The sequence below is a fragment of the Micromesistius poutassou genome (genome assembly GCF_964030765.1).
Source record: "Micromesistius poutassou genome assembly, chromosome: 10".
NCBI classification, from domain to species: Eukaryota; Metazoa; Chordata; class Actinopteri; order Gadiformes; family Gadidae; genus Micromesistius; species Micromesistius poutassou.
Genome location: NC_140280.1, coordinates 6,200,328 through 6,225,958, shown reverse-complemented (window position 1 = coordinate 6,225,958; position 25,631 = coordinate 6,200,328). Strand labels below are relative to the sequence as shown.

Genomic DNA, 25,631 nt, shown 5'->3' with positions numbered 1-25,631 from the left:
AAAGAAGACAATTGGCTTTAAGGACTAAACTAAATAACCTTTTTTTTTTGTCCTTGGGATTCGGCCGAATGCTGGCGACCAACATGCGGCAGTTTAACAGCCCCCAAAAAATGCCGCATAAACAAAACTGCATTTTATATTTTGACAGGAATGCGGAACGATTTTATTTATAGTCTGTTGTAGGATTAACCTTTCAGGTACACCCATCCACCAATAATTTTTGTACTATTTCAGCATATTGCAATTTAACGTCTTAGTGGAAGATCTGTGGAAGAATTAGGGCATGAAGTGTGTGTGGGTGTGTGAGTGTGAAAACCAGACAAAGTGAGAAATTGATACAAGGATGCATACTATTGATAAATCATCTGTTAATATTTTAAAGTAATAGTATAAGTAAAAGTCAAACATTAGGGAACGTTATACTTCCATCATTTATGACACAAAACTGTCAGACACAGGAGCCAGCCCCAAAGTTTTAATATCCTTTATTTATTCTTATGAGTTATTACACTAACATTATGGTTTCTGTTAACCAAGTAACTCATTTGTGTATCTGACTGAAAGACCAACTAGCTAACTGAGAAACTCACTGGATAACTGACTGTTAATGTTACAATCTCAAAGTCAAAGTCAGTGTTATATCATCAAATGTGCTTCATAACACATTTAGTCAAACATCTTAGAAAAATAGATCAATATACACATGAAAGAGTCACTTCATAGAGGTGTAACATGAAGCCTGTTAGCGGTTGTGTCCCTCTCGTTGTTAGACGTGTAATTGAAAGTAACTTGTCCTGTTAAAAAACAACAGCATCAGCAGCAGCAAGTCGTTTCAGGCCTCGAATGATGCAAGCAGGGGCTGACTAGAACACACACACACACACACACACACACACACACACAAAAAAAAGATACACTGTCACAAACTATCTGCTTTAAGGCTTTGCTGGCGGCACCTGTCAAACTGGTAACCATGGAGCAATACATGTTAATCAATCTTATGTCATGTGAGTGGTAGATCATGTTGTAAATCAATGTCATAGATTTTGCATGTATCCAAAGTGCCTTAGGTTATTTATTTTCAATAAAAATAAATAATGATCCATTAGGGAGAGGCACGATCAAGTCTGCCGACATCTGGGTTCGAACCCAGAACCTTTCACCTGGGAGTCAAATTCTCAAAGTCTTCGCCAGCTCCTCCCAACCGACCAATCAAGGCACGTTTTGGTTTGGGCCACGTCTCATAAGACCACAATACACGATACCAGGTATTTAGTGTTGCCCTTTCCAGAACGTCTTGTTTCACGTTCAGATGAAGTAGCACCAACTTTATTTTCTAAACAACATTTATTTCAGAGAAACAGAAGTGCTGCCACCGTCTCCCAGGAGGAGATTGGTCACTTGAGGTGGTGGATGAGCTGCCTGTAGTCACAGTGTGGAGGTGCAGTGTGGGACGCATGCAGGACCTTCTCATACGCACCGAGAGACACCAGGACCTTCAACACAAACACAAAGAGAGTTGGTTTTTTAACACATTGCTTGGCTGAAATATAATTTTTGTGTTGGGCTTTGTGTTTTAATGAGATAGCTTCTACTGTACCCATGTTCTCGGTTGTGTATGTATGTGTTGGTTGCTTATTATTTGGTTACTAATTACTGAAATGTAGTCATTCAGCAGTCGTCTGCACGTTGCGCCCCCCTATGTCATTTGTGACATTTAAAATGATTTAATGCTGCAAAAATAATTACCTTCTTGAACAAAAAAAACAAAAGTGTACTGAATCTTGAATGTTGCAAAAATAAATATTGTGGCATGTGACGACAATAAGAAGTGTAGTCAGAGCATGTATAAAATCTAAGAAACATCCTTAATAATAATAAGCCCTCAATTAAACGACGAGGTGGGAATCTAATGACTAATTCATCATTGATTAAAACGGCATCACTCAGGCTATCAATCAATCACCCGCCGCTGCGCCTCCCGCTGGCTGTACGCGCTGAGCGTGGCGATGGCCATGCATCTCACTCCGCCGTGGGGGTCCGTGCACGCCGCCGCCAGAAGCAGCCGCAACGCGTCCGCCTCCCCCGCCACCGCCGGCGCTCCGGACGCGCTGCCGCGGTGATCGCCTCCCAGGTTCCCCAGCGCCGCGCAGCTGTGGCGCCGGGTCAGGGCGTCCGGGTCGGTCACCAGCGACAGCAGAAGGGGGGCCGTCCTCGTCGACTCCTCCGCCCAGCCGCTGCTCTCCTGCGGCCCCCCGCTGTGCCCCGGGGGCGGAGACGAAGCCTCCGCCGTTGTGCTCCCCGACTCTACGTCGACTCGGCTTCTCTTTCCTCCTCCTCCTCCTCCTTCTCCTTCTCCTCCTCCTCCAACATCCAGTCCCGCCTCCCTGATGAAGCCCAGCCAGCTCCCGACCGCCCGGCACGCTGTCCTCCGCACGGGAGCGCAGGGGTCCCGCAGACCGTCGGTCATCTCCCTGAACACGCCGGGCCCCAGGTCCGGCCGCCCGGCGGGGGAGAACGGGTTCAGGCTGCCCAGCAGGCTGCAGGCGGCCGCCCTCACCTGGTCGTTGGGGTGAGCGAGGGCCAGGTGCAGCACGGGGGCGTCCAGGTGGAGGCGGGGGCCCCCGGCAGGGCGTCGCGCCACCTGGGCCAGCAGCACCAGGAACTCCGCCGCCGCGTCCCAGAGCGCGCCGGCCTGCAGCAGAGCCCCCAGCAGGGAGCTGGCGGTCCTGGGTGCGGAGGAGGAGGAGGAGGAGGAGGGGGGGGGATCTCCCCGGGGGGTGTCCCCGCCGGAGGGGCAGAAGAAGAAGTCTGGGTCCCGGCCGGGCGGGGTCCCGGAGGCCGCGGTGAGGCGGGGAACGAAGCGGCCCGGGTCGCACAGAAGCAGACGACTCAGCAGAGAGAGAGGGAGCTCTAGCAGGGCAGGGGGATGAGTCTGGATCATCTAGGGCGGAGTTCATACATACACACATACATACATAATACATCCAGAAAACCCAACATCCTTCAAAGATTAGCACAGATCAAATAGCATCATGGCGCTGTCATTTGTGAATGGCCCAGCGGCAGAGCTATGAAGTATTGCATCGTGGGTGTGGATGGGAGCACAGTGGGGGGGGGCTCTCTAACCTGCAGGAGACCCGTCACCACCCCACAGCGGTCGTACAGGTCCAGGAGCTCGTCCCGGGTGCTCGGTGACAGGTCCAGGGAGAAGGGGAAGCAAAGCAGCAGGCAGCTCAGGACCAGCAGGTCGTCCAGGTCCTCTTCCTCAGAACCCCTGGGCCTACAAGAAGGTGAATGATGCACTATTACTATTACTATGTACTACTGTACTGTTATGACCAATACGTATTGAGCACTTTTATCCACCAGTTTAACACTTTTATCCATCTAATTGTATTATTATTATTATATTATTATCAACTGTCCTTTTATCCATTTACTTTTTACTCTTTACTATTTGGAAGACACTTTTATGCAAAGCTGCTGAAAGTAATTTAAAGTGATTTAACTAAATGTTTGATTAACAAGAATGAGAAGGTAGGGGTCAGGTAGAGATTACAATACAGACATCGGTGTTTGAACCCATAACCTTTCTGGTGGAAGTCAACCTCCCTAACAGTGCATCCTGCTCCCTAATAATGCCAACTGTCACACATAATAAATGCTGAACACTCACATGTAGTGGCGGAGCACAAGGCCTAACGTGTGTATGCATTCTGATTGGCTGTCGGAGAAGAGAAGAGGACACAGGCTGGGGTCTTTCATAAAGACACACAGCATGGCGGACAGGAAGGAATGCAATCCTGATAAAAGAAATTCACACATTAACAAATTTAGATGTAAAATGGATGCAAATAAATATCATAGAATAGTATAGCTTAAAGTGAGGGGAAGAATAGTACCCTTTGTGGAGCAGAAGTGAGGGTGGATCTGTGTTTCCAATGTGTTACCAATGGTTCCCCACAGATCACACCAGATCTCTTGTCCTGGAGAGGTGGAAGGAGAGCCGTTCCCAGGCTGGGAGTGGAACAAGGGACAGATGAGGACATGGCCATTTGAACCCACATTGTATGTATTTGAAGCATAGTTTAGCAGTGCCAGTGTGTCGGCTTCACTGTCTGACCTCAGAGACTGAGTGGAGCAGCAGAGACAGAAGACCATCACATATCCCCCAGCCTGGAGGGAGGAGCACCTGTGGCTATAAGAGGCAGAAGGCAGAAGGGTTATTTTAGTTTTTGTATTCTGACGAAACTCCCTATTCCAGTGCTGGTGATTCAAATATTGGCCAGGCTCCTTTTACACAAGAAGGCCAGGTTCAGGTACAGAATCATGAATTATTAAGTTTAGTTTATTAGAATATAAATATATTCTAGAATATCCGCATTAATATTATATTAGTAATAACGTCTGACATGTAAAGGGAGTTTTTTTTAGTAAAGGATCGAGCAAAAATTGCTGACCAAGCATTCAATGGCATTGTTAGTGACAATGACCACTTAAGATACATAAGAACAGTCAGCCACCCACCTTGGAGTCCAGTGAAGAGTTTTTAAGCACGGTACTCAGAGTGCCGATGTCAACATCCACAGATACTCCATGGTGGGTGAACATAGAGAGGACTGATGCAGCCAAGGCCTACAGGACAGACAGAGGGAACCACAATCAACCACTAAGGCTTCAATGCTAATCCATTGTTGGTATGTGAATATGAGTATTTGCTCATGAGACATGTCATATTTGGTGTATCATGTACAGCTTACTGCCGAAGGAGTGGAAGCTGTTTCACTGAGTATCTTGAGAACAGGCTTCATAAGCTCTTCCAGTCTACAGTAAAAGAGCAGATGCAATGTATTATATTCTGTAGTTGTGTGACTTATACGTGGTTTACAAGTAGCATGATTTGATTTATGACCACTAGAGGGCAGGCAATCACTAGGGAATCTTGTTTTGCTTTTCTCCATTATCAATTCTGAAAAGAAATGTTGGAAAATAACTAACAATAAACAAAAATGTAAAATAATTTCAGAAATAATTCAATAATTGTTATAGGTTATAGAAATAACAGGATTATTTGAGAAAGGAGACAGCAAAGGAAAAAAAAATATTTTCATTATGTAATACAAATAAATTATCTAGTGTAAAATAAGAGTAGACCAAATAAGCTGTAACCTGTTTTCAACTTCGGTCCATTCAGCATGCCTGTCCCAGTACGCTAGAAGGACTGCAAGGACTAGACTGAGGACATCGTCAATCCAGGGTTCCTTAATAAAAATAGATAGTGCTGAGTCGTTTACTGACATGCATGAATCTCCTTCAATATCCCACTGTGATGATATCCCTCCTCTGACCGTGAAGGTCGTTCAGCATATTTACCTTGATAACGTTGAGCTTATCCACCATCACGCTGGTCAAATCAAAGAGCAGATGGGGCAGACCCAGTTCACAGCCAATATGAAGAGAGTTCTCAGGGTCAGAGTTCAGAAGCAGCTTGGAGACGACTCTCAACGGATGGAGAATCTGCCATGCCTCTTCCAGAATCCCACCCAAGAGCTAAACGAAAATCAGTCACTCAATCAATGGAATACCGCTCCAACGGTGTCAAAAGTCTTTACTCGCCTATCTACAGCCTTACCTGGGATTTGAAAGCCAGTAATTTGTTCTTGACTTGAGGAATAATGACGTGCTGGTTTTCCGGCGATGCCAGCTCCCCTGGTTCAGTTTCTAGGGCCAACCTCCGCCAATATTCTTCAGTCTGCTCCTCCTGACAAAGGAACAACGGATCAACACAAGTATTGTAATAACAACAGGACAGTTCGAACCCCATGTATGCAACCTACATATGCCTAAAGGTAGGGTAAGCTCTTTGATCAAGATACTCTTGATATTAAAAAGGAAACATGTTTAGTACGTCTAATAAACTGTGTTACCGGACAATGACTCAGGGCCACGTACCTGCTGAGGTGAAGGATTCTGTCCGTCCTCGCTGATGTTCCGCACGAATCTCGGCCCAACCTCTACAGATGGAAACTCCTGCTCATAGTCCCTGCTGATCTGACCCCTGCAGAGCGACAAAACACACAATTACTCCATAAGTACGAGCACAACTTAGTAGTACGATCGAACCCGGTATCTTTTGAAAGGTAGTCGAACAGCCTAGCGACTACAATATCATAAAATAATGGGTTCAATTGTACGCATTTGCTGGTTTGATGAATACTTGATTTACCAATAGGGGGTTGAGGTTAGGTTGATGTATTTGGGTCGACAAATGTCAGTAAATTGACCATAGAATAATTAAAAACATCTAGAAAGATAAAATGGGCAAACCTGCGTTTTGAAGTCGTGCCTGCTTGTTTCTTCAGGTTGAGGAACATTTTGGCTGGGTCCTTGACTTTCTCTTGTTCCTGGGGGGGAGCGGGGTCGATGAGGTTGTTGGACCGGCTACGGCTTGCAGAGGCCTTCTTTGACCCTGGATCTTCTGCTGCTTTCTCCCCCTCAACCTTATAAAGAGCGAACACACAACTCTTAAAGGTGTAGGATCCCAAAAAAATTGGAAATTACCTTTGGGGTTTTAGGGTCTGAGTTTGTTTTGTTTGTTTTGTGTTTTATTGTTTGAGGTTAGGCCTAAGGGTTTGATTTCAGGGTCAGGGTATGGCTTTAAATTTAGGTTTGGTTTAAAGGGGTTGGGTTTTGTTCCCGGGACAATAATCCCTGTATAGGGCCCACAATCCCGCCTGAACTTTTCAGAATTTCAGATCACATGATTGAAAACCTCCCGTTGGTTTGAAACCTGCATCCTACCTCTCTTCTGTTCTGGTTGTTGTCTCTCTGGGACAAGACCTTGCGCAGTAACCTGTTCTTCCCAGAACCGGCCGACTTCTCCTTGAGTTGCTGATGCTTGAGGGCCAGCACATCAGGGCTGGGGGCCACGGTCAGGGGGCTGAAGACACTGTCCCCTGGCAGCACTGCAACAAACACATCACACTCAAAGATGCGGAGCGTAGACAGGTGACATAATTTCATTTAAAGGTTGGGGGTGTTTTTGAGAGCTTCACCTAGAACACTGTGGGCCACAAAAGGGTGGTGCAAAAGTTCTGGCCATGAAAGTCTCTTCTGGGGATCTTTAGTCAGCAAACCTTTGAGAAACCCCTGTGGATTTTCAATAACGACATGATTAGGGGGAGCCATGATATCTCAGCCAACCAGCAGCCAAACATCAATAATATTCATAATCATCAAAACATTTTTTGACATGGAGGGGGATTTCACAAAACAACAACCACAGTCTACAAATCACATACTGTAAGTCATTTTTCAAATGTATTTTCCATCAAAGTAACAAGGCACCACTTTGATTTGTCTTAATGTTCTGTTAAGCGTCTTATTTAGTGTTTCTAAGACAGAAAACCCGTGCCCCCGAAACATCAAACTTCAAACATTATTGCTTTCTTTTTTTTAAGCAATAATCAGAATCACAATCAGATAATTCTGATTGTGGGTTATTGCTTTTGCTTCATTCATTCATTGGGGTATACTGCAAGGAGAACAAACATGATGAGATTCATGCCCTCTTTATTTCAGAGGTCTAAATACTCATAGAGAGAGACACACACACACACACACACACACACACACACACACACACACACACACACACACACACACACACACACACACACACACACACACACACACACTAGGGTGGAGTAGTACCATGCAGGTGGGGCTCATGGTGTCCAGGGGCCATTTCACTGGGTCCCTCACAATGAGCTGCACCAGCTGGAAGATGGAGTTGGTGTAGAAGGGGGGCACCCCTGTGTGCAGCTCGTAGAGGATGCAGCCCAGGGACCAGAGGTCGGCGGTGTGGTCGTACGGCTTCTCCTCCACCAGCTCCGGGGACATGTACAGCGGCGTTCCCTTGATGGAGGTCAGCACCAAGGTGGAGACGCTCATGGACCGGGCAAAACTGAAAGGGGAAGTTGTCACAGATGAGTTGGATTTCTGCAGAAGAATTTGTGCAGACTTCATCTCGGATCCAGTAGTCTCACTATGGTAGAGCAGAGATTCAAGGGGGAAATGGCACAGGGTCTGCAGAAACTGAAAGGGGCAGAGTAATGGCTGGTTCCTGTTTAGTTACGGAGCTATTCTACCAAAGATGAACTGAATTGCGTTATGAAGCTTTCAGATTAGGATTTTATTGTATTTCCACAGTGTCTACACAGTGTTGACTTGAAACCGTTACAGACACTTATTAACTGTGTACTACTGCTGGCCGAGTTTGTGTTTGTGTTAAAAGAAAATAACACACATACATGCATAGCCTTTATATATAGACAGTGTATATCTGAAATGATTTGTTTTAAATTATAAATGGAAGAAATAAGGCCTATTATTATTTTAATTTCCAGTAAGTTTCTGAAATGTTTTGCATATGTTACTTGGACAAACTCCCAGCCTGTTCGTTGAGGACTTTGAGAAGATTTGATATTTGACTTTATCCAGTTCAGTTCAGTTCAGTTCATTTGTGATTACTGTACATATTTAATACTCCATTATCATTGCTATGGATATAAGCCTGGTGTTCAAATTAACATGATTACGCCCTTGGGCGCTTTAAATAAATACATTAAATATGTGGCAGCCGTTGTGTGCAGTAAACGTTCTTATAACAAGCCTGTTGTACTGATGCTATGTTACTTTTAGTGCTAATATATGCCTATTAAGAGGTGCGGGTAATTCAGGTAGGAATGTGTGTAGACATATTTTATTATGTGTATTATAAGGTGGTCCGCAAAAATTCTTGATTATAAAAAGTGGTCCACACACACTCAAAGTTTGAAAACCCCTGATCTAGTGTAACATAATAATAGCGTTTGGAAATACAATCATCCAACCACGGGGACTGAAACACAAACATGTTGTGCAATTTGCAATTTCTCCAACCAGCGCCAGCTGGTTGGAGAATGTGTATAGTTCAGTATGGAAATTGACACCTGCCACTAAAGGGTAGAAAAATAACAATAGCAATAGCAATTCCCTTCCCTGAGACTTGTTGTTGTGTGTGGTTATTCTGAGAAAAAGCAATAATGGACTTACCCAAAATCACATAGTTTCACGACCCCGCATTTTCCCAAGAGAATGTTTTGTGGTTTCATGTCTCGATGGAGAATTCGATGGGAGTGTAAATAATACAGCGCAGAGACTAGCTGGCAGGCGATCTCTTGCACCTCAAAAGAAGAAACAAACCAAATGAAGATCACTCAAATGTGTATAGATGACTTATTGATGTGTGAGGCCAAAGCATTAATTTACATACCTGGTTCTCCGGAAGCTGGCCATCATCCTCTAGAATCTGAAATAACTCCCCTTCTGCATACTCGGTTACAACCACAACCTATTGCACACAAATATGTTCTAATTATCATCATTCAAAAGTAATCCATAATCAAGTATAACATACATAAATAGGCTGTTATCAACTTGAACCATTTCCACAGCAACGATTTGTATTTAACGATGTATTAATAAATATACATGCCTCTTTGTCAGTCTCAAAGCTGTCAAACATTTGGACAATGTTGGGATGTTGGAGTCCCCTCATGATATCGATCTCCTTCTTGAGACTACGCAGCTCCTTCTCAGACCGACCAACCTTCGGGATAAACTTCAAGGCCACCACCTACGGAGAAAGAAGACACACAAAACATTCAAATACAATCCAAAAGTGGAGCCTATCTAACTGTTAACACTGCAATAATCGAAACAAAAATAAACAAGTACATACATACAAGAAGATCACTGTATTTTACCTGTCCGGTGAACCGTTTCCTGCCCTTGTAAACACGACCGAAGGAGCCCTCTCCGACCAGCTCCAGGACGTGGTAGGAGTTCATCGTGTTATTGAGCTATCCAAGCGGCTGGACCAGCTATCCAAGCGGCTTGACCAGCTATCCAAGCGGCTTGACCAGATATCCAGGCGGCTTGACCAGCTATCCAGGCGACTTGAACAGCTTTCCAGGCGGCTTGACCAGCTATCTCAGCGGCTTGACAATTGCTCTTCTACACGGCAACCTGTTGACATCAGTAAAACTGTGTTTGGTTAAAAGCCGCCATGGTCTTCCGTAGTCGCGATTTGGCTCAACTAGTGCCTGTAAAACGATTAGGCTTATATTTTTACATATAAATCATCATCACCATCACACACACACACTACTCTATAACGTTAGACGACTGCTCGGCAATAGTCGTCCGTAAACTACACTCGGTAAGCAGGGACATATGCCTTCTTAGGATAACCACACCGGGTCCCAAAATGGGCATTGTAAATATGACTACGATAGTTTTTTCACTTCTGTATGACAGTTTCTGAAGAGTTCTTATTTAATGAATATGTCAATGTTTTTTTGCAAATGTTTTATCCACATTTTTGTTGAGGCTTTGCTACGGGCAGGGCGTAATTTGGGTCCTGAGACTAGTAACCCACATTGCGTCCATAGCAACGGGTTGCACCAACCGAACAACAAATGAGCGCTGCAATACTTAAATATCTGCGTTAAATATCTAACAATACAATAAATATTGTATTGTATGTTTAATATCTGCGTTTGGTCCTAGAGTATTGTTAGTTCCCCAAGTTACATTATTTGTTTACATTTGCATTTATACCTGTGAAGTACTAGTACTGGGCCACTTTTTAATGATATAGTTTGTACCGTTTGTTTTGTTTTCCCTGTTTGTTGTTTGTCTTTACTTTAGCTTTTACTTTAGTGTATATTTGCTTGCTTTCATTAGCACTTTGTATTTTTAACTATTTGTATCTTATCCTTTGTTTTACACTGCTGCTGGGCTGTTGTAACCGATTCATTTCGGAGAGAGGATTAAGAAAGTTGTTATCTTATCATATCTTATTCTGTGTATGACTATACTTCACAGACAAATATTGTTCCTTGGTTTGCCGCTAGATGTCGCCCTCGTTTAATAATCACCATGAACAGTCACTCAGCGAGGACCACGATGAAAGTAGCGGTCTAAAATAAAACTCTTTGAAACATCATCCAAGCTGCTTTAAACATTAACTATTGCAGATATGACAGTTTGTCTTGGACAAACGACACAATAGGGCTTATTCATAATCAGTATGACAAATAAATCCTGTATCACAAATAAATAATCAGCTGAAATAAATAGTCGATTTATATTCTCGATGGAACCTAATGTCTGCAAAGCCATATAGCAAAACAGCAACACCCACGCCGGTATCACGAAGTATGTATCGGGTGATGCAATAACCTATTAGACGTTCTGCTGCAGATCCTAGAAAGCAGAGGCGAGTGCGCGACCCAACACGCGTGCACGTGCGGCGCACGGTGGCAGCAGGGGGTCGAGTGAGTATTCAAGTGTGTGTGCGCGTGGCGAGCGCTAAAAGCGCGTCTAGTGACCGTTCCCAAAGACCTGCCCGCCCCCCTCCAATAACATTTCCAAGTCCACACAGCACACACATGACGAGAAGGATGCACGAGCACTGCAACAGATCGCCTCAACTCACATGCAGGTGGAGGATGGGAACGGCTCGTGGCCAGGAGGAGTTTACACTGGGAGGACTTGAAGGAGCACCAAGGATTTAGAAAACGGTGCCTTGGAAATACTATCTCATCCCGGACTCGGACTCTCAGCCACGATCACTGGAGATAAAGCAACACAACAGCACTTCTTATTTCGGTGGTGGCGGTTCTTTGCCGAATGCACATATCGTCATGTTTCCCAGGACAGCGTTTCTCCTCTGCGTTTACTCTGTCGCCGCCTTCTTCAGAGATGTGCACGGTGCTGACCGTGAGGTGGTGTTCCCCGTGAGGCTCGGGGTGCAGCACGACCCGAGGGGGGGATCCGAGGAGAGGTGTGTGGTGAAAATACGCGCCTTCCAGCAGGAGCTGGTGCTCGACCTGCAGCGAGACTCCAGTTTCCTCGCTCCCTCCGTGGTCTCTGCGCAGGACACGGTGCTGGTGAGCACTGACGTGACCCCAGAACTCAGCCGGTGTTTCTACTCTGGCTACGTCAACAAAGACCAGTATTCCTACGCCGCGCTGAGCCTGTGTAGAGGGGTGCACGGCGCGTTCGGGTACCAGGGATGGGAATACTTCATCAGTCCGCTCAGAAATGACAGCGCCAACGACTTGGAGAGCGCGCACAGCGTGCGTCGCCGAGCCGCCAGCAGCAACACCCTGCGAGGGGCCAACTCTACCGCGTCCAGGTGCGCGGTGGAAAACACCGAGATCAGTGCCGAGGGCGCTCAGTCTTTGGAGAAATACAAGATCCTGAACGCCAAGCACAACGTGACCGAAGGCATGCTGAAGCGACTCGGGCGCGCCAAGCGATTCGCGTCCATCCCCCGCTACGTGGAGACGCTGGTGGTCGCGGACGAGTCGATGTTGGAGTTCCACGGGGACGACTTGAAGCACTACCTTTTGACCTTGATGTCGGTGGCGGCGAGGCTCTACAAGCACCCCAGTATTCACAACTCCATCAGCATCGTGGTGGTGAAGTTCGTCATTATCAGCGACGCCGACAAGGGACCCAAGGTGTCAGGGAACGCGGCCATGACCCTGAGGAACTTCTGCACTTGGCAGAAAAAGATGAACAAGAACAACGACAAGCACTCGGACTACTGGGATACAGCGATACTGTTCACCAGACAGGTAATGTTATTAACATGATAGCATTCTGACTACTGGGATACAGCGATACTGTTCACCTGACAGGTAATGTTATTAACATGATAGCATTCTGACTACTGGGATACAGCCATACTCTTCACCTGACAGGTACTGTTATTAACATATAGGATACAGCCATACTGTTCACCAGACAGGTTATGTTATTAACATAACACTCTGACTAGGATACAGCCATACTGTTCACCAGACCAGGTCATGTTATGTTATCCGAACTGGAGTTGCAATGTCAACGCGATGACGTAGCCCGTGCAAGTGCAAAGTGGGTGATGTCATTTATTCTGCAACATTATTTTAGGCAATGTTGTCTTATGACATTTGGATGACAACAATGATCCCATTTACCGTATGCAACAACATTTGATCACCCAAAAATAGATTTGGCATCAGATCTCTGTTTTTTTTCCGAAACCCTCAGATAATCCATGTACTGTAGTAACACATAACGTCACTCAGCCCAAGGTCCCCCTGCAGAGGGTTTGACTCTGACCCAAGTAGAATAGACCTACAGAGCTCGTCTCCATGGGAGAGGAGGTTTTATAGAGTTGGAAACCACCCTCATGTTCTTGCCTGCGTCCACACACGGCAGTGAGGTCAACGCGTACCTCCATTGTTTAATGTTTAACTCTCTTGGACCTTCCAAAGTCAAGCAGTCAAAACACTTGCAGCGTATCAAATCACCAGCCCGTCCTATTCTCAGGGCTTTCTTGGACACGATAAGAAGGGGCTGCGGCGGCGGCTGGCCAGAGATAGCATGATGTGCGGCTGCTGTGAATCATTACGGACCGGTACTCGATTGGAGGAGAAGCCTGCCGGGCCAACCGTGGAGTGAAGCTGTGAACGTGTAGAGCTTTGGTGGTCCGGGGGGATGCATTAGAGGGGAACTTCTCCCGGGCCATTCGACTCCTTCCTCCTCCTCCTCCTCCTCCTCCTCCTCCTCCTCCAGCTGTGGCCGCTCCCAGCACCACGCCTGCTCCTCGTTAAACAAGAGCCCAGAGGAAGAGGCAGGGAGAGTTTGTGTGTGTGTGTGTGTGTGTGTGTGTGTGTGTTGGAGGAGGTGATGCATATGAAAGCTGCACGCATGTCAGAGCGTGTGTCTGATTGAGTGTGTGTGTGCATGTGCATGTGCATGTACCTGTGTGTGTGTGTGTGTGTGTGTATGTATGTGTGTGTGTGTGTGTGTGTGTGTGCATGTGTGTATATGTGTGTTTGCTTGTGCATGCATGTCTATGTGTGCATGTGTGTGTGTGTGTGTGTATGTGTAAATGTGTGTGCATCTGTGTGTGTCTGTGTTTGTGTGTGTGTGTGTGTGTGTGGCTGTGTGTGTGTGTGTGTGTGTGTATATACATTGGTCTACGTGTGTTTGAGGTGAGGTATGTGAAAGTGTGTTGCACGCATGTCAGAGATACCTGCAAGTGCGTAGCTCACCTGAACAACTTCCTCCCCTGTTCACACACACATTACATTCTTCCTCCACCTGCACGGTACACACACTGGTTGTACGAGGCTGTTGGCACAGCACTGGACGGGGGTAGAGTAACAGCACAGTTTATGGAGAGCTTACATGAAACCATTCACTACACTGGAGTGGTCCTGCAGACAGTGAGTCATGGCGGTGGTTTTCTATATTAAAACAGGTAATGAAGACTGGAGTGACCACTGCCCAGATGAATGGTGAAGTGAGTGGGGGCTGGCAGCTATGACCATGCTTTGGTCCATTTTCTTGTTTTGTTTTTGAGGACAGCTGTGTGTGTTTTTTGTTTTTAAATAGGCGGCTCTTTTTTTAGGATTGTATGGTCTGTGTGTGTGTGTGTGTGTGTGTGTGTGTGTGTACGTGTACGTGTGTGTACATGTACGTGTACGTGTGTGTGTGTGTGTGTGTGTGTGTGTGTGTATGTGTGTGAGGGCATGGAGGCTTTACTTAAAGTGATGCATGGAATGTTGATGTTATAGTAACGTATAGCAACCCTAAACAAATAAATAATACAAAATACAACAGAGGGTGTTAAACAATAACACAGAAATGACAAGAAACACAAACTTTTCAAGTAGACTTTGACTTAAAGGATTAGGAATACATTCTAAACAATAACATGTGGAACAAAATGTTCCCAATAGGTGACTTTTGCCAAGCCTGTTCATTTTTGAGCAGGTGAGCTATTAACACACAAGTATAGGCCTAAATGCCTAAATGTTTCCAAACTTCATAAACCTTCATGCAGTATTGCTGTTTTACAGACACTTTCCAGTTGGTAACCACCCAGTCTATAAAGTTTAATATACTTATACTGTAAACGTATACTTAATAACATGGTGTTGTAATTGCCCCTCTAAACAAAAATATTATGGTGGGTCCACCGGACAAATGAAAAGATATACATTCTTGGGGGTGGCTTGTATATTTTCGTTGTATATCTGTGTTTTAAATAAACCTCAGCGCTCCCAATAGGGGAAGAAGAATGAGAAGTAGGTCAGAGCACTGAGCAAACTCATTGACACGCCAGTTTCATTTAATCTGCTTGTTCTGCCTCTTTTTTCTAAGTTAATAGATGGTCCAACACACAGATGTCATCGGGGTACATGAGCACATCTGTGTTAGATTTGCACTGGCCGGCAACGCAGGTTTCTTTTCTAAATAATGTTCTTTTGGGCTTTTTTTTTCAAGCGAGGTCTTGAGGCCCTCCCTGTGCTTCATGGTGTGTTGAGATTGTGTGTGCCACAGCGAAAAAAAAAAAGGATGGGATAGCAGCAGCAGCAGCAGTTCTCCTCCACAGGCCGCGAGTGCAGAAGACGTGTCTCCGGCGCGGTGCCTATGGCTGAGCCGTCTGTTTGGGAGTCTGGGTGTAGAGCCAGGTCTGTTTAGGGAACGGGCAGAAGGGTGTAGCTGGGTCCCGGTCATTCCAGCAGCAGCCAGTGAGGCCTGTGATTAGGAGGTGCAGTGGACTGCTCCTCTCCAGATGGACGCACCAGCTATGATTGTGTTTTAAAAAGCGCTGCGGTCGGGGGAAACGGGCCATTTGGAAAACCGTGCGCCTTGGCATGGAGAGTATTATGATTGGGGACAGTAGTTGCATTACCTCATGAGAGAGAAGGTGTTTTCCAAATACTTTTTTTTATAAATAAAACATCGTCAGGCTTAGCGGTTTTAAACAAACCCTCAACCCGCCAAGCGTGGGGACGTACGTGTGCGACCGACTCTGTGCGTCGCCTCTCTATTAAAAGCCAGGAGCGGAGAGAGAGAGAGAGAGAGAGCGGTGTGGGCAGGTTAACGGGGTTATCATTGTGTATCCCCTGTGTCTCTGACCCAGGACCTGTGCGGAGCCTCCACTTGCGACACCCTGGGCATGGCCGACGTGGGCACCATGTGCGACCCCAAGAGGAGCTGCTCGGTGATCGAGGACGACGGGCTGCCCTCCGCCTTCACCACCGCTCACGAGCTCGGTAGGCCCACAGCAAAACCCACCCTAACCCATTTCCTGCGGGGGTATTTATAAACACACAGTGGCTGATTGCGGTCAGTGGACCGTCCCGGGACAAGAGACAAGGGTGTTCCCGTTGTCTGCGGGAGAAAAAACAAGATTAGCGCTTCTTCTTCTTCTTCTTCTCCTCCTCCTCCCTTCGCTTCTCTTCCCTCCCTTTTCTTTTTCAAGCTTTGGAAAAGACGTCACTGCTCCTCAGAACCGCGCTTGTTTTTCTGCGATTGACTTTCGTTTTTTTTTCCTACACGCCGGACAGGTCACGTGCTCAACATGCTCCACGACAACGTGAAGGCGTGCGAGGAGGCCTTCGGACGGCTGCAGGACAACCACATGATGTCGCCCACGCTCATCCAGATCAACCGCACCAGCCCCTGGTCGCCCTGCAGCGCCGCCATCCTCACCGACTTCCTGGACAGCGGGCACGGTGAGCACGCCGAACCGCCGCCAGCCGCTCCTCCTCCTCCTCCTCCTCCTCATCATCATGCCGATGATGCGCTCTTTGTTGTGCGTGTCAGATGAGGTGAGTTGTGTAGGAGATGACTGCGGTCCTTGAAGGGCACCTTGCTGTCTGGCGTTCGCTCCATCGTACATCGGGGGTCGGACACGCCCACTGGTGAAGTCCAGATGAAGGGAAGTCGCGGTGTGACGGTTAATGGGCAGGCGGTGGCCTCTGAGTCCAGCCGCCGTCCTCATGTTCCCCGGTCACACAGGCCAAGAGCAGAGCACACAATGTCCCTCAGAAAGATCTCGCCATATGGCAAATTCAAGCAAGATGCTGTTCAAAGCGCTAATTAGTGCCTCACACCGATCCATCTGTACACGCACGCTCACGCACCGACGGCAAAGTCAACCATGCAAGGGGCGAAAGACAGCGTGTCAGGAGCATTTTAGTGTTAGGTGTCTTTCTCAGGGACAATTCGACTCTTAGCTATAGGAAAAACCCGGGACCAGACTTGCAACGTTCTGGTTGCCAGAAAACCTGCTCTACCTCTAACCCACCGCTAACCAACATCACACATGGTGGTAAAACACGGTCCCTTTAATGACCTGTTTTCCATGCAGCCCCCTCTCACAGGCTAAGGGCCAAACATGAGGCATGGTGGTGTTGGGCGACGGTGATGAATCACACTAGGAGAGCACATGCTTCACACAGCACCACAGAGCTCTATCTGTCCCCGATGCTCGGGTTCTGTGTCCCTGGGTTGAGATGGGACTTCCGCGTGCCTGTCCAGGACATGCACCCTCGTTGACCTGATATTCTCTGGGCTATTATTTGCAAGTCTTTATCTCATTCCTTCCCAGTTGACTGCCTTCCATTTTTAACCATAATCACTTTAATGAAATTAGATGGCTGACAAAGGAATGAGTATTTATTTTTCTCAATGCCATCTCCATAACCCCTGTTTGCAGTGCGTGTGTGTGTGTGTGTGTGTGTCCGTAAGTGCATGTGTGTGTGTGTGTGTGTGTGTAAGGACAGAGATCCCTGCAGGAAAGCAAGTATTTTGTTGGATGCATCATGTTTTGCCAAAAAAGGGCAGACCACAAGAGATGTGTGCGGCCCTGCAACCATACTAAAAACTTAAATTTAAAAAATGCCCAACGTCTGTTTCCAATTAGCGGTCATGTACTGCAGAGAGAGAGGCTCCACGGCGGTTTGAACCGGGAAGCACCGGGCGCTGTGTTTCTCGTCACACAGGTTAACTTTAAATAGGACAACAGTTTGCTGATGCCTCATCTTCATTAGAGAATAAGTGAACCGTCTATGTACCGTCCTCTTGATCTCTTTAGCCACTTGTAGCCACAGGGACTTTTTTAGATGCACGTCATTCATTTATGAGCATGTAGGCCTTGAGGCTTGCCTACAGGTAGAGTGCAGAACACAGAAATACATCACATAACTGTTAGACTATCTTCGCCCCGTATCTTGTATTCCGTCCCAGTAGGGGGATTTCTGCTCTCTTTTTTTTCTCGTATAAATACAACTAACAAAAATAAAGTGCTTCCTTGGACTGCAAACTTGAACATTATGGGGCAGTTTACAAGAACAGACATCTACTGTATATGTATGCACACAAAAATGTCACCTACATAATCCATCTACCTTCAATAGACTAAAAGGGTCTCTTTTAGTGTTGCACCTTGTTATTACTTACTTGTGCAAACAGCTACATATCCCATCCCTCTGTAAAATAAAAGGCTAAGGCAAAATGTAAAGGTAGCATTTTTCCGTACTCCATATTCCCACCGAAGCACAGGTGTAATAAGGGCTAAAAGATAGCAATCAGCGTCTTTTACTTGGTAAAAGACGGTAAAACCATTGGTAAAACCACTACAAAACAGTATGTGTTCTTCAGAAAGGCGTGAGGGTGGGAGGTCCACAGGGTGATAAAAATATCCCCTACAGTCTTTGATGCGCTCTGATCTTGTTCTTTCATGTTTCCCAGCCCCTGCTTGTCAATAGTTTGCTATCATGAGCTTGTTTCTGGAACTACCCCAGTATGACATTAACTCGACTAGTAGAGTATGCAGTGCTGCCGGGGCGTGCTGTACAGTACATTGTTCCAAAAGTCAAGCTAGTGGGTTCACCTCTTGTTCTAGCTTTACTACATCAGGCCTTAAGTGTTAGGACTAGACTGGATGATTTGCTATAACATCCTTCTTTCCAAATTTCACATCTGTCATCAATTGAGTTCTCTTATCTAATCTCACTCCCAAGCTCTTTCTCCAACATATCTCTGGACAATGGGTCATTTTTCTATCCGAGGTTAAAACTTCACTCGCTGAATCAAACCTCTCTTGTCTCTTCCGTCCAGGGGAATGTCTGTTGGACCAGCCTCAGAAGCCCCTGGCCCTACCCAACGGGCTGCCCGGGTCCACCTACGGCCTGGAGCGGCAGTGTGAGCTGGCGTTCGGGGAGGGCTCCAAGCCCTGTCCCTTCATGCAGCCGCCATGTGGACGTCTGTGGTGCACGGGGAAGACCAACGGCCAGCTGGTGTGCCAGACACGCCACTTCCCCTGGGCCGACGGTACCGGCTGTGGGAACGGACACGTGTGCATCAGGGGGGTCTGCTCTGACAAGCAGCAGGTCCACACTGTCCGGGTAAGATACGGGCCACACTGCGTGCATGTGCATGTGCATGTGCATGTGCATGTGCACACACGTTTATTCACACAACCCCCCTGTGGTGTATCCAGACAAATGCACAATGTGCACACGTGTACTTTCTTGCTAAATCTACAACACAAAGACAAAAATACTGACCTCATACGTACACTCTTACTCTTACTCGTGTACACATGCACCTTCACATTGAGTCGACATGGACTGGGCGTGGAGCTACAGGAAAGACAAACAAAGACGACGCATACTGGTAGCTACATCTTATGCACACACACACACACACACACACACACACACACACACACACGCGCACACACACACAAACAGCATCAAATCAAGATGGACATGTTGATTCCAATGTCAAGTTCTCTATTCCAAGAACTCCTCTGAGCGTGTCAAAAGTGTCACATGCATGCCAACAGCTCTGGTGCCTTTGAGGACGTGTGAGGTGAGATGAAGGCTTATTTGCTCACGTCCTGCCCCTGCTTGTCTATCTCCCCCCCCCCCCCCCCCCCCCCTCCTGTCAATAGGTGGATGGTCGCTGGGGAAGGTGGGGCTTGTTTGGGTCATGCTCACGCACATGCGGGGGGGGCGTCCAACTGTCAAAGCGAGACTGCAGCAACCCAATCCCCTCCAATGGCGGCAAATACTGCCAAGGGGTACGGGTGAAATACCGCTCCTGCAACCTAAACCCCTGCCCGGACACAGGTACTTGCCGCTGTCACAACACACTCTCTATCTGTCACCACCCTCCCGAAGCAACTCCACCACCTCTTACGTTGTCCCTGTCTCTCTCCATCTCCCCATCCCCCTCCTCCTCCTCCTCCTCCTCCATCTTGCTGTTGGGTGGAGTAGGTAAGAGCTACCGCGACGAGCAGTGCGCGGCATTCAACGGCTTCAGCCTCAACACCAACCGCCGCACGCCCTCCGTGGTGTGGGTGCCCAAGTACTCGGGGGTGTCGCCCAAGGACACGTGCAAGCTCATCTGCAAGGCCAACGGCACGGGCTACTTCAACGTCCTGTCGCCCAAGGTCAGCGTCGCTCCGGACACGCACCGCGTTGCCTCCCCTCTGCCCTGTGTCAAAATCAGCTCTGCTCCGGACACACACACTGTGTTGCCCCCTCTGCCCTGTGTCAGAATCAGCTCTGCGCCGGACACACACCCTGTTTCCACCATTGCTCTGTGTCAAAGGCACAACGCAGAAGCTGTTTGGACAATTTTCACTCAATCACTTGTAGGTGTAAGATAGTTGGATTGTATTGCTGTTGAATACACATTTGGTGTTGTGTAAAGAAATGTATCGAAATGCTAGCAAATCCCCTCTAAGCACTTTCGTTCAAATGAAGGTAATCGATCACGACATACATAGGGTTTTTTCGATGCTTGTGAATAGCCCTGGTTGCATACGTGACTCCCTTTTGGAAGCATCAGGGCCTGGGTAAAAAATAGAAAAAATGTGGGGAGGGAAAGAATGAAGCGGGGGAGGAGAAGAGGTATATCTCCTCCTGATAAAGGGGTGTGAGGTGATTTAGAGCACAAATGGCAGTCTCAGACACCAGCCATCGTCGTTATGTTCTCCGTCATACTGGCCCTGGGCAGAGCACAAAATGTCCTTCAGCGGGATTAGGAAAACCGAAAATTCAAGCAAGATGCTGTTGTTGCAGGATAATGGCTTTAGATGACCAAAGCGCTGCACCAGAACTCACATCTATCATTATAATAAGTCTCAGCCGTGGTGATGCATGGCCGTAGAGGAATATCTGTGCCAAGCTCACTCACAGCTGTGCCAAATAACTTATCCATCAGTCATGCCCTTGCCTACAGTCCAGGGACGAGCATGGTTATGATAAGAGCATTTCCACTAATATTCCTGAAATAATTAACGAGAGATATTCATTCAAGCACATGTAGAGTAAAACCCTTGGAGCAAGGTTGTTCATGCAATTTATCCCAAGGTATTTGTCTTGCAAGATTTGTCTTCGTCTGACTGGAGATTCATCTTGATGGATCTTGACGGGTGATTTGTGCACCACAGGTGGTGGATGGCACGCCCTGCTCCCCAGACTCACCAGGAGTGTGTGTCCTGGGAAAATGCATCAAGGCTGGCTGTGACGGTAAGCTGGGCTCCTCCAAGAAGTTCAACAAGTGTGGCGTCTGCGGCGGGGACAACAAAAGCTGCAAGAAGGTCTCAGGCCTCTTCACCAAACCCATGTGAGTAACAAGGCTAGCCTGACCGGCCGTGTGTATTTTGTATGGGATTGCAGTAGTGATCATTCTGCAAGCAAATGTAGGAAACGTACAAAAACGAGTGAAGAAATGCATGCTTCCTGGTACAGTGTGGACACTGGGGGATCAAACCCAGAACCTTTTGGGCTCGGGCTCAGACTGTAACACAGTTTCCTCCTCTGCTCCTCCTCCGCAGCAACGGCTACAACTTCGTGGTGCTGTTGCCCGTGGGCGCGGCCAACGTGGACGTCCGCCAGCGCGGCTACAAGGGCATGGTGAGCGACGACAACTACCTGGCGGTGAAGAGCGCCCGCGGCGACTACCTGCTCAACGGCAACTACGTGGTCTCGGCCGTGGAGAGCGACATCTTCGTGAGGAACAGCCTGGTGCGCTACAGCGGCACGTCGGGGCTCTCCGAGACCCTGCAGGCGGTGAAGCCCCTGGGGGAGGCGCTCACCGTGGAGGTCCTCTCGGTGGGCAAGATGACGCCGCCGCGCATCCGCTACTCCTTCTACCTGGCCCGCCAGGGCAAGGAGGACAAGAGCCTGAGGACCGAGGGCCGCTCGCCCAACAGCGTCCTGCCGGAGGAGGGCGGTAAGGCGGCCGGCGAGGACCACCTGAAGGGCGCGTCCTACAGCAAGGCGGGGCCCGTGCTGGCCAAGTGGTTGTCGGGCAGCTGGGAGGCGTGCTCGTCCACGTGTGAGGGGGGGACCCAGAGGAGGCTGGTGCAGTGTCTGAAGCCGGACGGGAGGCCCGGCGCGGACTGCGAGGCCGGGCAGAGGCCGGCGGCCAGCAGGGCGTGCGGAGAGCTGTGTCCGGTGTGGGCCATCGGGGATTGGTCCCTCTGCTCGAGAACCTGTGGGAAAGGCTTCAAGCGGCGGTCGCTGCGCTGCGTCAGCGCGGGCAAGAAGCTGCTGACCAGGGACCATTGCAGTGGAGCGCGCAAACCTCAGGAGCTGGACTTCTGTAACCTGGCCCCCTGCTAGAGGGCGTCTTAACCTGTTACCCTTTTAAACGGCGTCACAATGAAACAGAACTGCGTCCCTGGTGTATCCCCTACACCAATCAGGATCAATCTAGCTGATTCTTTGGTACTTTTTGGTTGTTCCTTCTGAAACCGGGTGCTGGTGAAAGATAATGACCATGAACGTTCAACGATCAATGTCTTCACTGTCTTCTTCTGAAACTCTGCTGACTTTGGAAGTGTGGAGAGAGTCTGGCTGATGGTAATACGTCCTCCATCCATCTTCTCAATCTGCTTGTACAAATTAGGCTCAGGATCAACCGGGGAGGGGGGGGGGGGTGTCGGAGGAGCTATCCTTGTTATCAGCTGATGCAGAATCACAAGCAGTCTGGAATGCATTTGATTTATGCATTTCTTAATTAGTGCAGGTTTCACATTCTAGATGGCCTTTGCAGAAGTATTAGTGACGTATTATTCCAAGACGCTGGCGATCCAGTAAATAAACGTGTATGCTTTCTACTCAAACGTATTTTGACAAGACAAGATAAGAAAACATTGCATTAATGCCCCCCGGAGATTAATCAGAAAGTGAACAAGATACAGCACAGGGTGACTTCACTGCAACGGAGGGAAAGAAATATAGCCATTTTTACTGCAGCTGTCACTGCCAAAATATGTTTTCGGTGCCCTTCAATCCAGACATGGAATCCATTTTCAAGAAAAATAGAAGATAATAATAATAATAATACAGACTATTTGCACTGCTTAGTTCCATATCAATCTCTTTAATGCTGTCGTGGAATCTCCTGCAAAGTCGAACCAGATTCTGTAATTAATCTTTAGTGGTGCCAGACCTCCTCAAGGTAAATTTGGGAGTCTTAACTAATTTGGACCGTAACTTTGGTGTGTAGTTTCTACGCAGAAAATGTCTTAACTGCAACCATATTAAGCCTGTTCCCGGAACCCTTACAGAGATCTTCCAGAAGGTTGTTCTTTTTCCCCCAGCGTTCTAACAACAGCAAAACAGGGATTTGATCATTCTCTGTTGCCTTCATGGTGCTGGACTTACAAACTAGGAGGAAATCACTCGTGTATGGAAGACATTGACTCTCTGCAGAGCGCAAACCATGGAAACACTTTAAAATAGGATCTGAAGTCACAGTGGTGGCTTCGATGACGCTCTAGATACAAAGCAGGACAGGAAACATTGGCAACAGGTCCCTGGTTTCACTGGTGTGCCTGCTGTGATCTACTGAGACCCATGTTGAAACACTCAGCCAAGATATGGTCTCATTCTCCCATCTGACACCCCCACATAAACACAGAGACACGGGCATGAAACACACACACACACACACACACACACACAGGCATGTGCACACATTGTGTCAGAATGCCTGCCTTACTCTAGATTTATTTGTTTGAGGGCTTGGCCTCATTTTACCATCCGAAACCCTGCATGCACACAGACACACAGCGACACGCATACACACACACACACACACACACACATACACACACACACACACTATCGCACGCTGACACGTTTCAGGTTAAACTGCCTGCCTTATGTTTATTTGCTTTCTTCATTGCCGGAGTCATTTGAAGTTGACCAAAGCCATTGTGTCTTCAGCTGGTCGTGTCGAGCGCCGCTCCGCCGGGCCTGTACATGCCTTGCACCGTAACGCACACATCATTTATTGTGGATGAAACAACAGCGCGGTGGCAGGGAGATAGAGCTCTGGCGAGCGTCCCTGAGCCTGCGCCGCCCCGTCGGCCACACATGTTCACGGGCCGAGCCAAGCGCTCGCTTTGTTTTCACACACACACACACTCACACGTGCGTCACACACACGCCCACACATGTGCACACATTCCCATACGCATTCACGTTCGTGCAAAACACATCCACGCTCATGCATGCACACCCCACCCACACGCGCACGCTCACACACACACACACACACACAGATGCGTAGCATGCATACACGCTCACAGACGTCACGCCAAGGCTCACACACACACACACACACACACACACACACACACACACACACACACACACACACACACACACACACACACACACACACACACACATATCACATACATGCAACCACATGTACACATGTTCACACACATATACACCCACACACATGCACACACTCACACACACATACACTCATAAACAGACTTTAACATACATACACAATAACACCCTCACATACATGCTCACACACATAAACACACACACACACACACACACACACACACACATTGTGAATACACACACTAGGTGAAAGCCACATTAATCCATTATAGTCTTTTATCCATTCTGGAGCGTGGGCATTGTCCAACTTAGAAATACATAATAATAAAATAAGTTCCTGTATTACTTGGAATATTTTTTTGTTAGCTTTTGCAATGTGTACAGCAAAAGAGTTCCTACGACCTGCATGGACTGTCTTGTATACTATGTATACCTCTGGCCAGCTGTGTGCAACTAAATCGTGTAAATACTGTTGTTTTGGTTTGGTTTGTCATTCTTTTTATTGTATTTTTTAGACATTGCTGCATTTGTAATTTCTTTTTGACTTGAAGGTATTTATTCCAAATAAAGTCATATTTGAACCGAATGATGAATGCGTTTGTGTGCGTATGTGTGCGTGCTTGGCACATGAAAGCCTTCCTGCGATACATGTAAGCTGATATTACTTAACAATGCAACATTAATCAGATAGATTAGGAAGACCGGCCATACTTGTGTACCTCCAATGATTTATCAATCAGAGAAGACAGTTTACAGCTAAGGCAGCAACACTTGCAGCCATTTAAAAACCAATGCACTATGAACATATCGTGGGCACAAAGCAAAAATTGCATTCTTATCATTAAAAATTGGCATTTGGACGAAAGAGTTGGAACGAGTCGAACTGTTGAACGCATTGCAGGGTTGTCCTCCAACATCTCCGGTGGTTCTGAAGGTACTTATATGGAGTGGCTGAGCGCGGCTCCTCTGACCTACATTACGGCAGGTTGGAGCTGCACTGGATGAAGGCCAGCATTTTGTTCCCCTACATGTATGCTTAGCTCCCTAACAGTCTCAGGA

At 47.4% G+C, this 25,631-nt stretch overlaps 2 protein-coding genes across 2 annotated transcripts; one reads left to right on the top strand and one right to left on the bottom strand.

The window, feature by feature from the left end:
- Positions 1-1,008: 1,008 nt before the first annotated feature.
- On the bottom strand, positions 1,009-9,896 carry stk36 (serine/threonine kinase 36 (fused homolog, Drosophila); the record flags this gene model as incomplete). The annotated part of the gene is made up of 18 exons (XM_084473694.1): positions 1,009-1,496; positions 1,967-2,944; positions 3,130-3,283; positions 3,680-3,806; positions 3,906-4,020; positions 4,127-4,201; positions 4,531-4,638; positions 5,377-5,553; positions 5,636-5,764; positions 5,956-6,061; positions 6,331-6,503; positions 6,805-6,968; positions 7,059-7,152; positions 7,717-7,969; positions 9,100-9,230; positions 9,320-9,397; positions 9,542-9,682; positions 9,813-9,896. 18 exons carry the CDS (start codon positions 9,894-9,896, stop codon positions 1,398-1,400), a joined length of 3,186 nt encoding a protein of 1,061 aa, XP_084329820.1. The 3' UTR covers positions 1,009-1,397.
- Positions 9,897-11,534: 1,638 nt separating this feature from the next.
- On the top strand, positions 11,535-25,158 carry LOC311354831 (A disintegrin and metalloproteinase with thrombospondin motifs 15-like). Its single transcript, XM_084474694.1, has 8 exons — positions 11,535-12,695; positions 16,040-16,172; positions 16,467-16,634; positions 19,024-19,310; positions 19,862-20,039; positions 20,187-20,362; positions 21,368-21,543; positions 21,755-25,158. Exons 1-8 carry the CDS (start codon positions 11,757-11,759, stop codon positions 22,542-22,544), a joined length of 2,847 nt encoding a protein of 948 aa, XP_084330820.1. The 5' UTR covers positions 11,535-11,756; the 3' UTR covers positions 22,545-25,158.
- Positions 25,159-25,631: the final 473 nt, after the last annotated feature.